General features: G+C 48.2%; 1 protein-coding gene and 1 long non-coding RNA gene across 11 annotated transcripts; one reads left to right on the forward strand and one right to left on the reverse strand.

Annotated features, from left to right (window-relative positions):
• The first annotated feature begins 5,734 nt into the window (after nt 1–5,734).
• On the forward strand, nt 5,735–12,198 carry HEXIM2 (HEXIM P-TEFb complex subunit 2). Of its 10 annotated transcripts, none has more exons than XM_070773647.1 (3): nt 5,735–6,211; nt 7,806–7,903; nt 11,204–12,198. In XM_070773647.1, exons 2-3 carry the CDS (start codon nt 7,832–7,834, stop codon nt 11,996–11,998), a joined length of 867 nt encoding a protein of 288 aa, XP_070629748.1. In that variant the 5' UTR covers nt 5,735–6,211; nt 7,806–7,831; the 3' UTR covers nt 11,999–12,198. The 10 variants fall into 10 exon arrangements, with proteins under 10 accessions (XP_070629748.1, XP_070629747.1, XP_019836335.1 ...); XM_070773646.1 differs by having other exon boundaries at nt 7,809–7,903; XM_019980776.2 differs by having other exon boundaries at nt 5,735–5,902.
• Nucleotides 7,151–9,603, reverse strand: LOC139177594 (uncharacterized). Its single transcript, XR_011562099.1, has 3 exons — nt 9,541–9,603; nt 8,685–8,910; nt 7,151–7,253 (listed from the first exon to the last, which is right to left on the reverse strand). It is a non-coding gene; the product is annotated as an uncharacterized lncRNA (long non-coding RNA).
• Nucleotides 12,199–13,756: the final 1,558 nt, after the last annotated feature.

The raw sequence follows: 13,756 nt of genomic DNA on the forward strand, positions 1-13,756 counted from the left end.
AAATTTAATTCTGCTTCTCAATAGCCATTCAAAAGTCTATTAACAAAAATGTAAACCTAATTTGGCCATTTGTCAGGTTGGACAACTGACAGCCTCATTTCACTCCTACAAGTGGGTTTTTAGTAATTTCCCCCTCCTCCCGTAAGGCTGGAAGGAGTCCTTGGATGCCTGGGAAAGGCACTTGTCTTGCTTTCTTAGTGCAAGCAATGGTTGAATAAACAGTTGTGAGGCAGCTCTTTATGTTAAAATATTCAGAGCTAGGAAATATTATATTTATAGAGGAAATGGCCATTTGGGGCAGTCCAAGGACTTAACTCTAAATGCCCAATACTTAAGTGCTCCCTATATCAAGAAAAGGAATAGGAGCTGTCCACCTTTCCATGAGACTCAAACTAGAAATGCCCCCTCACTGCAAATGTAAAGCTTCTGCTTGAGCTAAATTAAGTCCTTGGGGGGGCCAAGTGGGAGCCCTGCACCATCCCTATACAGCCCCTATTCTCAGTCTTCTAAACTGCTGATAGCTGCTTAGTCCTTAAGTAGTTCTGCTCTTCAAAGTGCAGGAGGCCCTGGGAATTCGTTTCTGCCCCCAAGTCAAAATTGAAACTGACTGTTCCCTCATCATGGTTACCCAGCCCATCTTTACCTGCCCTCTGCGTTTCCCTAGACCAAATGCATTGCTCAAATCACTAGCACAAGGCTTCTTTCACCTGGTTCCTCAGAAACATAGGGGGCTTTCGAATCTGTGAGCCCCATGGAATTGTATGTAGGCTTGTATTATGTGTAGGTACTTCTGGAGAGAGGGTTCTAGAGAATCATGAAATTCTCAAACTCCTTGAAGATTAAGAACCCTTGGGGGAGCGGGGGTGGGGTGGGGGGGAGACTCCCACTGGGAAGCTTGCTTTTGCAGCTAAATGAAATAGTGTAGGTGGTGGGAACTTCAAGAGTGAAATGTGCCTTATGATGCGTGAGAAGCATACACAAATCCATGAATCAAGGGAAATCATGGCGGTTAAGACTGACTCAGGGCCTTCAAAGCTGGATTGAGGTGGCCCTATTCTGGCAGATGGTCCACTGGAGACAATGTATGATCAGCTTTTCCTTTGGCCTAAAAACTACATTAAAAGTCTATTTTGAAATAGTTTTCGTGTTTTTAATTTTCCTTCTGCCATGACGTCATACAGGAGTCCCAGAAACGGCTGCTTGGAACAGCAGCAACACTGCCCTCTGGCTTTACACTGCACAAGCAGGAGCCTCATTCTGACTGCATACATGGGATGCAGCAGCGATGGCCTCTTGATTTCAGAACCTCCTCTTAATAAGATAGGTTTAAGTATAAAGATCTTGTTTTCCTATTAGTCTTAGAAAGACTTGTAGTGCACTGATCATCAGGGAAAAAAAAAAGTGTTATGTTTTAGGAGATACATTCAATCCAGTCTCAAATTATACAAATTTAAAGTAATTGTCATAATTTACTTTGATTTACCTTGAGATATGCAACTCTGAATTTTGCTTTCAAAGGCACTTGCATTTTATGGTATTTATTGCATTTAAGATGTTCTTAGCATGATGAGGTTTCTGCAAAATTTCAATTTTCTATCAACACTTTCTAGGTGAAACACTTGACTAGCATACTGCTGCCGGGCCAGAGGGAAGACTCCGAATTCCCTATACTACCAGGATCATGACAAATGATCCTCAAGTCCACTCTAGCCATTCACTAAAGCCATTTCTGCTAAACAATTTAAATAAGCTGTTCAAAAGATCATGCTTACACATTAGCAATTTCAGTAGTTCTCTTTTACTGAGGTCTGGGTATCCAGCAAGGGCAAAGCACTTCCCAAACTTTGGAGACAGCTGGCTGGGCAGCTTAATCCTCCTTTGAGCTAAGGAAAACTTTTCTTGGGCTAGCCTATAACCTAAAGTGGCCCTCAGGAGATAGAGCCCTGATTTCTGCTTGAGTGGGAAAGCCAGGGAGTTTCAGATTGGTTTAGTTCAGAAAAATAGACAAGGTTTTTCTAAAGAGAGGAAACACAAAATTAGACCAGACTAAAGAGTCAAAACACCAGGCTCCTAGTTCTACCTTTGATATATACTAGCAGTGTAAGCCTTAACACTCTCAGAGCCTCATTCTTCATCAGCAAAATGGGGCTGTGCCTACATTACATAACTGCTGCAAGGATTAGAGACAGCATGAAAACAGTCTATACAAGAGTAAGGTATCATTGATATTATCACTGGTTCTTTTTAAGACCAGAGCAATTGCCCACTTGATCAGTATTTTAACTTTCACTTTGTTCAGAGTAAAATAAAACTCCTTTGCTTGGGGAAATGCAAATAAATATACTTTATCCTGGTGAATTCAAAAGAGAAATCAAAGAAATCTACAGAAATAAGCAAAATCCACAACTAAATAGTCTACTTCAGAAAACCAATGTTCTGCCAAATATTTGGTAATGTATTATAGGTGTCCCCTGGCCACTTACACCAACAGCTAGAAACAAATATAACAGTGTGATGGAAAAGCTGGCGAAAGTAAGAGTACTATATTTGTACCTAGGTACACCTGAGTTTGTCGGTTTTCAAGAATTATTTCCCCCATTTCTCAAGCAAGATTGTAATAAAATTCCACTTTACTATCTTTTCTCATGTAAAGTGTAAAGGGCTGTTGCTAGAAATGAAAAGTAATTTCTAAAAGAAAATGTCAAATTCAGGCCCGGAAGAGTGGGATCTGTAAGACAAAATATATGGTCTAGAAAGCAAAGATTCAATATTTTGCCAATTCCTCCCAGTTGTCTTTGAATGTTGGAAAGCTTACAGCATCATTTCATTTCTTGTTGAAAAAACAAAGGCAGATAAATAACATAGCTCTTGCAAATCCTCCTAAATAAAGTTTTTCCTGGGCTTTACTGAGAGGCAATTCAATTATGACAAATGATATAACACTGGTAACAGCAGGGATAATCCAAGTAGTTTACTAACAAATTTTTACACACCTCGAAATTCTTTCAAATGGTTGAGGTGCTACCAGAAATGGCTGGTAAGTCTTCTGAAATAGCTAGTGTGATTCTTTCCCTCAACACAGCACCAAGAACAGCTATAGTTGGCTTATAATTTTCCAAAAAGAAAGAAAACTTGAAGAGTATTGTAAACTCTCATCTGAAGACACATTCTATTTGACACATCCACCGACTGTGAAGTGTTAAAAAACAACTCTGGGTCAACAGTGAGCAAAGATGATATTCCTGAAGGAAAACGTGAGAGCTCTAGAGTGTTCCATGCACAACAACTTGAGAAAACGATAGCATTACTGCTCTTTTAAGCTACTCAGTAGAACTTGTCCTAGCCTCCAGAGTGTCAGAGAAGATTAATTTGAAGTTCTGAAGTCTGCTTTTAGCACACACTTCTGCATACCTGGATAACTCCAGGACAACATTCAGGCAAAGGCAGAGGACCAAACCAGAAGACGGAAGGAAATGTCGAAGAAGTCAGTTCTGCCTTCCTCTCTAGGGCTTACTAAAAGTGTATTTAAAACAGCAAACATTTTAACTTAAAAAGAGACGAGAGGGGACTCTCTCTCCTGCGTGCGTGCGCTCTTCTCTCTCTCTCTCTCTCTCTCTCCCTCTCTCTCCCCCTTTCTCCCTCTTGCTATCTTCTAAATAAAATGGAGCTGTAACACTGAAAAAAAAAAAAAAAAAAAAAGAGACGAGAGAGAGAAGAGGATGAGGACTAAACACAAAATTTAAAAATGTGGAAATCAAATAGTTCAGGAGTAAGAATTTTCATCCTGAATAGGGCTGCTGCAAAGAATCACTCCTGTCAATGAATCCTGTTTACACACAGCCAATAGTCCCAGGAGCTGGCCATTAGGTGAATGTAAGCCGTTCAGGACTTGAGGTTACAACTGCTTGGTACCCTGAGAGACTGACCCTTGCTCAAACTACTTGGATGGAACATGGCAACCAAGGCCACACTTTGGGAAAGCAGGCCTCCCAAATGCTCCAAATAACCTTTGAAGCAGAAGTTCTAAGGTTCCCAAATAACTAAGTTATTAAACAAGTAAATGTTTACACAGCCACTAGAGTAGTTATTCAAGGTATTTATGACTGAGGCTGCATTGATATCAATTTCAAATTAAGAAACTGAGGCATATAAAGTTTGTCCAATTTGTCATAAACCACAAAGCAACTCATCTCAAACAGGAGAGCTGAGAAGGAAGTTGAAGGTCTGGTTGAACATTAGACAAACAATAGACTCAGCAACAAAATGACCAGTTTGGCCTCATCTTCAGGGCTTGGCTCCTGGCCAAGTGAACCAAGTCTGTGGTAGCACACACAGAAACAGAACTTGGAGTTCCTAACTTCCAGTCCTGTGTTTCGTTCAGTAGGTAACCAAGGGACCAATAACAAACTGATTTTATTCCCAACTTTTCTTATCGAGGAATGGAAAAGCATATGGGTCATCCTCAAAAGACAATAAGCTTTCCACTTTATGAGTAAAATTTCTGCAACTGGCAGAGTACTCTCCTTAGTAGCTTCCAAATGTTTAACTAGAATACTTCACAACGGAGGATGAATCACAAGTCTGAGATCCCCCATCATTACATTCTTGACAACTGAACCACAAAGATAAGCTTTAAAGCCCCTTTCAGCTAGAACTGTTTAACTCCCACCAACTTAAGTGTCAGCTTTTCCAAACTGGTATCTTCTCTTGATCTGAAGAGTGTAAAGTGAATATGAGGTAGGCCAAGTCAACCTACAGCATGAATCAAGTGTACTAAATCTTTATTTAGGATAAGTGGCTCATATTTTAGATTAATAATGTATCCAAGGTGATCGTATGTTTTGGCAATCCAATTCTAAGACTTTCTCTAAGAACATCCCAGGGACAAACAGAACATAATTAAAGCTCTGGAGTTGTCACTCTTACAACTTAAAAAATTACTAATAGGAGAAACAGGACTTCAGCTCTGAAAAAACTTTGCTATGAAGGCCAAATACTTAGGAACGATTTGACCATGATCAGCCATGAGCTGCACCACAAGATACTCTCAAAGATAAAAGTTCACTACCCAGTCACTATCTCTACTTTACCTGGGCATAATTTTCCCTGACTTTTTAGCAACAACATTAAGCAACCCCTGAACTATGAATCTTTCTGAATTTAGATTTCAAGCAGTAAGAAACAAAATTGTTTCATCTGCAATTCAAGAAAAAAATTTCACATCAATCTTCAGTCCTTAAGCTGCTGCTACAACTGTAATAAAAGGTGGTTTTATTTTTTTTTCAAAGCAGGTTTCCCCTACTCCCTCAAACACCACACATATGAAGTAGCTCAAAACTGCAATTTCTATTTTGGGGGTCATCTGGGATCCATAGAAGTGACTTTCAATTACTTGGAATTTCAAAACGGAGGCTCCCCACTAACAATGCATTAGTGGCAAAATACTCCCCCATTTTGCTTCCTTTGTGGGAGAAAAGTTCTTTAAATTGGAAAGAATCTGTAGTCTTAAAAAGATTACATTGGAATTAGTTCTTTTTTTCCTTTAGGAGGGCGGCCTTTTCTCCAAAGGTTTTGGTAAAAGTTATGGCTCAGATTTCAAAATGCAAACAGATGTTCCTGAAGCAACCGAAATGGGCCACTCCACTTTTATTCCCAGAACAGTGGCGACTCCCAAGTTACTTTGTGTCCCAACTTTGCAAAGGGCAAAACCCCACCCCGCTTTGGTGTAAACTTTCAAGAGAACAGCACACTTTTGGAGTTTCCCAAAGCGGCTGGCGACGTGCGAGGTCAGGTCGTTCTGAGAATCGGGGCTGGACAGAAGGAATCTCAAGGGCAAGAGCGCTCAGAGATTTGCACGTGCCGCGAACTAGCTGGTCCCTGGGGACAATTAGTGGTTGCTACGGTAGGAGGAAGGCTGTTCCTTTTCACAGCCCTGGCCGCGGGGTGGCCTTGGTGCATGGAGGGAGATGATGGGTGCGCCTGGCTCTCCGGACTTGGAGCCTCCAGCTGACTGCCACGCCAAAGGGACGCGCGGCCGGAGCTGCAACCTCCACCCGCCCCCGCGGCGCCAGTCTTTGGAATGTGGCGTCACCCCCACCATGCCCATCGAAGTGGGGGTCCCGCTCCGCCGGGCCTCGCCGCCATACCCAGGCCGCATGGGGGTGGGGGAAAGAACTTAGCGGAGTTCGGCCTCAGGATCAGAGCCCCCGTGGTAGGAGCAAAGGGTAGTCGTTTCACCCGGTCTCTCCCCAGTTGGGGCCTCGGGAAATTTGGGGTAATTACCCAAGAACCCCGCCCTCTGTGAGAGGCGAGGTTGCGGGGCTGCCGGGACGGTTTGAGGACCGGGCCCGGCCGGAGAGACTCAAACCTGCACCCCCTCGGCCCCCGGTCCCACTCCCCGCCGTCTCCCGGCGCCGCCACTTCAGGCAGCCCACTCGGCCCGGCCTCTCCCCGCGCCCGGACCACCCCCCATGGGGTGCTCTCACTGCGCAGCGAGTCCCTCCGCTGCCTCCTCCCAGCCCAAAATGGCGGCGGCGGCCACCGATCCTTCTCGTCGCCTGCCTCTAGGGCCGAGGATACCTCCGCGCCCAAGCCCCTCCCCCTTCAGCCGGATCTATTTTCTGCCCAGTAAAGATTAACGCCATCAATGAACTCTTTAATTGAGGTAGGGAAGGCGGGTCTGATTGTGCTTCCGCACAGCTAATCGTTGACGAACGGAAGAATATTGACAGGTGAATGGACCAATCAAAGGAGACATCGATGAGCGCGGGATGCCGCTCGCGAAAGGGTAGATGGGTTTTGAGTTTTCTGTGTGCTTGTTGACGTGACAGGCTCTTGATCCTGCTTCCCCAGGTAGAAGAACTACAACCCCCAGCAGGGACCGCGCTGCCGGGCGGGGCCGTGGGGGGAGGGGGCCCCCGGGAAGGGCCTCCTCCCCTCCTCCCCTCCTCCCCCCAAGCTCAGTGCCTGAGCGGCTTCACCAGAGCTGCAGTAGTGGGTAGGGTTGAGGCGTTGGAATTGCACAGACAGGCGGTCGCACAGAAAGACACACAGACGTAGTCCTGTGCATAGCCCCTGACAGCAAATAGGTCAGTTCTGCCTTTGCAAAATCTCCTTCCCGGATCATTTCCCCTTTTCCAAGGAATCCATCCTTATCCCAGTTGGCTTTCCCTCCCAGCTGTCTATAGCGCGAAGACATCACTGCCCCTTTCTTCTGTTTGCCATTGAGAAGGAGGAGGGAAGCCGGCCAAACCCTGTAGATGAAAGGGCCTCAGTCCCAGGCTGGGCCCAGGTCTCAGTCGTGTCTCTTGGGGCGTTGACTTCTGGAGCCCAGCGCAGAATGGAGGTGGGGGGTTGCAGTCAAGATGGGGGCCTCTGGAGGCAGTGGGGAAAGGACTCCTCCTCAGGCTTGTCAGAGCCACTGACCCACTCCACTCCCTGCCTCTCCAGATCATTGCTGTATATTTGCCTCCCCAGGCTGTCTTTTCCCCCTCTTTGGTTCTCCTCTGTAGCTGCCTAGCTGCTTGCTTTGGCCTCGGTGACTTTCAGAAGAATAAGATGTAAGCCCTGGCCTGGGACCTGAGGAACAGGGCTGGAAAGATGGTTCCCTGATCCCCATTTGACCCCCTCCCTGCTTGGAGGTGTGAAAACCAGGGTGGAGGCAGCCTTCCTGCCCTTTATTTGAAAATGAGGGTATGTAGGTCTGATGCTACAAAATGGTTGCCTCTGCCTTGGTAAAAATTTGCTGGGCAGCCAGAATCCTCCTGAAAATTCTCCTTCTGGACTTAAGTTTGTGTTATTTAAAGCAGGTGTCACTAGTTAAAGGCCTCTGATGAAAGATTGGGAACAGAAGAAGGTGGCTTCTCCAAACCAACCACCACCAGCTGCCCTGGAGGAGGCCAAGGTAAGCCCCATTCTCCCAACCACCTTAGTGCCCTGAAGGTGGATCCTGCCAACTGGGATTGTGGCTTCTTGTCTCAGATGTGGTGGTGGATTTGGGAAACCAGTATTTTTTAAATGAGTCCTACTGTGCACTGAGAAACATGCCAGATGCTATCTCAAAAAATGCTTTTCTGTCAATGCTTACCTACTTCCACACCTCCCCTCCTCTTGCCCGGGCCAGGCAGCCTTTTCCTATCTTAGTTCCCCTACCAGGAATCCAGGGATCAAACCCCCACCTCCTGCAGTGGAAGCATGAACTGTGAGGGAAGTCCCCTGAAGTGCCTTTTCTAGAATCATGCAGCCAGCAAGCAGAAGACCTAGGATTTAAGCTTAGGGCCTTAAACAACAGAACCCTGCCTTGCATTTTTGTCTAGGCTGAGAACCAAGTCTGAAGCAGGGAGAAGAGTTTGAGCCATTGGTTTGTAATTTAGGTTGGGTTTCGGGGGTAGAAAATCACCCAGGAGAGAGGGGAGAGTCAGATTGTATCAGGCCCTCAGAGAACATCACCTTCTGATCAACAGCAGGAGCCCAAAGCCTCCCAACCTGTGTGCTGTCTCACCGCTCCCACCTTGCCCATTCTTTTCCCCTAGTCCTCAGCTACCTATAGGTAAGGAGGGAATGCTTACCCTCTGACCCTCCATACCTAGCTACCTCCAGTATATTTTCTGGATTTATTTAACTTGGAGTACATGGCATGTCAGGTTCAGAGAGGGCAAATGAGTCATCCAGATCACACAGCTTACCTGCAGTAGTGGTAATGGTGGTAGAGGGACAGGCCTTTAGGAGGGAGGCGGCATGTGGGGCTGAGGGCAGGGCTGGCTTGGGTGGGGGTAAGCTCCTGCAGGACATTTGCTAAGGGCTGGGAATGGGTGGATGACTGTGCACACGCAAGTAAGCCCCGCAGCTCAGACTTCCCAGTGGCCTTGCCTCTTCCTGGATGGAGCAGAAGCTCTCAGTTTGCCCAAGACACTGGTGGAGACACAGCCTGTCATTGATACTCTCTCTGCAGGTAAAGTAATAATACAACACAACCAACAACATACACACACCCCCCCAAAATACCCCATCCCAAATTATGAAGAGGACTTTGGGGTCTCCCAAATGCATGTTAACACTCCTCCAGCTCTTATAGGACCGTGTCCACCTCCCAGGACAAACCCTATGCTTGAATAGACCCATGCTCAGATATCCCTGAACACAACGTATAATGTGTTAAACATTATAAAACACTGTTCTAATGCTAGTAGTTATTATTAGAATTCCCCAAACCACAAACTTCTAGCAATTCATTCCCCTCCCCCCCACACTCAGTACTCCCACCCTCACCCCGACAGAGATAAACAGATGCCATGAACACACACACTCTTGACAGAATCCTTTCCACCTCTTAGATAAGTTCTAGAATTCTCAGGGCTACAGACTGGAGATTGGCCCTTCCTCTCCCTAGTGCTTTCCTGGCCCTCCAACTTCTGCCTGGAATAAATACACTCCGTTCACCCTGGAGTGACAGAAAAGAGAGTCTCATGTTCTGATATCTTTTGGGTCCCCCCACCCCCTTCTGGGCTTATGTCATTAAATATGTATTTATTGAACACTCACCTTGAGCCATGCATAGCGACACAGTGATGAACCAAACAGATAGGACCCATTCTTCTAGGGGAGAGAAAGATGGTAAATAGTAATGTGCTAATGCTAAGTGGGACACTAACTGTCACATATCAGGGAATCACTAGGAAGGGGAGGAGGGGGCCACATAGATAGGATGGTCAGGGAGGGCCTCTGAAGAGCTAACATTGGAACTAAACCTTAAGGGACGAAAAAGAATCAGCTATGCAGATAGCTGGAAGCGGGATTGGCCACATAGATTGTGGGGCTTCTAATTCAAAATTCCTAAGAAGTTCAAGACAGTGACAGCAGAGATTAAGCAAAGCGCTAAGCTTGGGGCCTTTCTAAAAGGGGGTTCTGTGGGATAGTACAGGGCATTTGCCAGGAAACTAGCTTTGCCTGAAAGGTAAGTTTTCATTTTCTTCTTAAAAAAATTATTTTGTTTTGGAATATAGCTGATTAACTATTGTGATAGTTTCGGGTGAATAGCAAAGGGACTCGGCGATACATGTGTGTGTGCTGTGCTAAGTCACTTCCGTTGTCTTCAACTGTTTGTGATGCTGTGGCTCCTCCATCCATGGGATTTTTCAGGCAAGAATACTAGATTGGGTGACCATGCCCTCCTCCAGAGGATCTTCCTGACCCAGGGATAGAACCTACGTCTCTTATGCCTCCTGCATTGGCAGGCAGCTTTTTTTTAACCACTTGCGTCACCTGGACTTCAGTGGTAAAGAACCCACCTGCAGTGCAGGAGACACAGGAGGCATGGGTTCGATCCTTGGATCGGGAAAATCTGGAGAAAGAAATGGCAACCCACTGTAGTATTCTTGCCTGAAAACTCCTATGGACAGAGGAGTCTGGCGGGCTACAGTCCATGGGGTCACAGAGAGTTGGGCATAACTGAGCGACTAAGCACACACAAGGCATTCGTATCCATGTATCCATTCTCCCCCAAATTCCCCTAGCATCCAAGCTGCCACATAACATTGAGCAGAATTCTGTGTGCTGGACAGTAGGTCCTTATTGGTTGTCCATTTTAAATATAGCTGTGTATACATGTCCCTTCCAAACTCCTAACTATCCCTCCCTACTATCCTTCCCACAGCAACCAAAATTTCTTTTTCTAAGTCTGTGAGTCTGTTTCTGTTTTCTAGGTGAGTTCACTAGTATCATTTCTTTCTAGATTGCACATTTAAGGGGTGTCATGATATTTCTCTAACTTACTTCACTCAGTATAATAATTTCTGGGCCCATCCATGTAAGAGAAGCTTTCTAAAGAGGGAAGAGCAAGTGCTGTTTGGGCTTCTGATCAAGCAAATACATCATGAGCAACTTTCCATCCCGTTTCAGAGTATTTATTGAATGTTTACTCTATGCCAGATACTGTTGCAGGTATTGACATTACAGAGTGAGATATGCAGGCAAGATTCTGGGTCTCCCCAAACCCAAGCATGGGTTTGCTTGGGGGAGGGTTAGAGGACAGACAGTAGACAGGTAAGCCCATAAACTGATAGATGGTTGTAGAAGGTGTGAGGCTAGAGAGGGACCAAGCGAGCTGGGTGTGTGCAGGTTGGATTCAGGCTAGGTGAACAGAGAAGGATTCCACCACTGGGGAGAGGCCGTCTGTGATCCTTCCTCCTTTGTCCTCTCTCTTCAGATCTCTGGCACTTGTGGGAGCCCCCGAACATCCCCTGAGCCTCATGACCCTGGAGGTTCCCAGCCCCTGACCCCTCGGATGGAGAGCCACTCAGAGGAGGAAGACCGTCCTGGGGCCGGCGGTGGCCTGGGCTGGAATGGTAGGAGTCCCCGCACCCAGAGCCTAGGGGCTTGTTCCGCAGAGGCCATGCTGGCCCGGAAGAAACACCGCCGGCGGCCCTCAAAGCGCAAGAGGCACTGGCGGCCCTACTTGGAGCTCAGCTGGGCTGAAAAGCAACAGCGGGACGAGAGGCAGAGCCAGCGGGCCTCCCGGGTCCGAGAGGAGATGTTCGCCAAAGGCCAGCCTGTAGCACCCTACAACACCACCCAGTTCCTGATGAATGACCGAGACCCCGAGGAGCCCAACCTGGATGTGCCCCAGGGGGCCTCCCACCCAGGCTCCAGCGGGGAGAGTGAGGCCGGGGACAGTGACGGGCAGGGCCGTGCTCGTGGGGAGTTCCAGCAGAAGGATTTCTCCGAGGCCTACGAGCGGTATCACACTGAGAGCCTGCAGGGCCGCAGCAAGGAGGAACTGGTGCGAGACTACCTGGATCTGGAGAGGCGGCTGTCCCAAGCTGAGGAGGAGATGAGGAGGCTGCGGCAGCTGCGGGGATGCACCAACTGGCGCCCCTGTTACCAAGTGGAGGAACTGGCTGCCGAGGTAGAGAGGCTCCGGACGGAGAACCAGCGACTTCGGCAGGAGAATGAGATGTGGAACCGAGAAGGTGGCCGCCGTGGTGGGCAGCCAGGCAGCTAGGGGTGCCCCCTGCCCCAGCCAGGCTGACTCAAGGAGTGTACCCTCAGGCCAGCTGAGTCTTAAGGAGACAGGTCTCAGTCTCCCTGCTCTCCCTGAGAACAGCCAATACAGGCTCAGGCTTCTACCTTGTCATGTCCACAATTTGTTCTTGGATGTCATGTTACTTTTCACAAAGGAATTAAATGATTTTGGTGAAATCACATGGGAGTGACTAGCATTGGTTTCACTAGGGCTGCTGTGAGACAGAATCAAAGCCCATTCTTCCCAGAGAGGCCTGGGGCTGCCTCAAGCCTGGGAGACCCCTGCCCTGGGGGCTTCTCCGTGTCTTGGTTGCCTGAAATCTGCTCCATGTATCCAGGAGCCATCAACTGCTCTGAAGGTTTTAGAGAGGGGAAGGCAGAGGAGGGAGGGAACCACCAGGTTCAGCCAGAGCCAGACTTAAGATGCCAGATTGCCTTGAGGAACTGGGAGTTTCCCTGGAGGAGAAAGGCCTGGGCTCAAGGCCAGGGGTTTCTTCAGGGTTTATTCCCAGGCTCCCTGTGTTTTCCCTATTCTCTCCACAGTGTAGAGGGCTGGGCTAGACAAGGTCTGGGGACCTTGTGTCTCCTTGTCCTTAACAGTCTCCCTAAATGCCCCCCCTCCAGTCTCTCAGCAGGAGGTGAGTTGTCAGGTTTGACCTCTGACCTCCGAGAAGGGCACTTTACATGTAAACGCTCAAGGGAGATTTTCTCCTGATGGAAAATAACCCCAAGGCTGGTGGGACAGGGGATTGATCCTTAGAAGAGCTGGAGGCCTGCTGTGCACCTGTGCATCCCTGCTCCTTTAGCTTAATCACCTGTGTGGTTAATTCCCTCGGAGGTGAGCCCCTCACCTGTCTGTCTAATGGAGAGCTGAGTCAGCCCGGATATGCCACCAACACACCAGCAGTATGGGCTCTGAATCGAGTTCACACGCCCCCTCACACTCAGACCCACCCTTCCCCAGGCATCTTGTCTCTTGTTCTTGTGGCTGCAGAGTGTCAGGCTGCGGTGGTGGAGGGGAAGTTAGTCAACCAGCGTGTGTTGGCTCTGCCACCGTGCTCAGGGAGTGGTGGAAGCCTGGCTGGCCCAGCCTAACCTCCGTTTCAGGAAAACTCATCTTGACAGGCCACGTTGAGGGAGAGAAGGGCTCAGGCCTGGGAGCTGCTGGGATGGAAATGTTGACAAACCCCTTGTGTTGCCAGGATAACTTTCATTTCTACCCTGCCACACCCAGGCCTCACCAGCGTCTTCTACCAGAAGCAAGGCCAGAACAGATTCTAGGAAGGGATGGGTTTTTATGAGGGCAGAATCTCCCATCTTTGGGGTCTCCCCCGACCCCAGCCCTGGCTGAGTCTTAGCCCTCTCCCCTCTGAGCCCAGACAGCTCTGTCAGGAAAAGGCTGGGGGAATGATCGTTTCCACTTTGCAGACGGAAAGCCCTAGGCTCAGAGAGGAAGCCACTTTGGGTTCCAGGAAAGCTGGTCCTAGGCTGGCCTTCCCCTGGGGGGCGCTAGCCAAGGGCCTGAAGGCCCCTGGGCAGGGCGCAGGCAGCCTCCCAGCGGCTGCATTCCTCAGCATGGAGCCAGAGGGAAAGGGGAGGGCCAGGGCCAGGACAGAGTTGTTTACCCACCGGGAGGCCTCTGTGTGTGTGAGTGTGTGTGTGTAAAAGTAACTAGGAGGGGAGAGAAGATTCCAGAGGACTTGAGAGTGTAGGGGGAGGGGTGTGGGAGCAGTGTCGA

The sequence above is a fragment of the Bos indicus genome, chromosome 19, assembly GCF_029378745.1.
Source record: "Bos indicus isolate NIAB-ARS_2022 breed Sahiwal x Tharparkar chromosome 19, NIAB-ARS_B.indTharparkar_mat_pri_1.0, whole genome shotgun sequence".
In the NCBI taxonomy this organism is placed as follows: domain Eukaryota; kingdom Metazoa; phylum Chordata; class Mammalia; order Artiodactyla; family Bovidae; genus Bos; species Bos indicus.

Bases quoted from the DNA above. Each gene is read 5' to 3' on its own strand.
- HEXIM2 (XM_070773647.1), top strand. From the start codon at position 7,832: ATGAAAGATTGGGAACAGAAGAAGGTGGCTTCTCCAAACCAACCACCA. The intron at 7,904-11,203 runs GTAAGCCCCATT...CTCTCTCTTCAG, and splicing joins CTGCCCTGGAGGAGGCCAAG to ATCTCTGGCACTTGTGGGAG.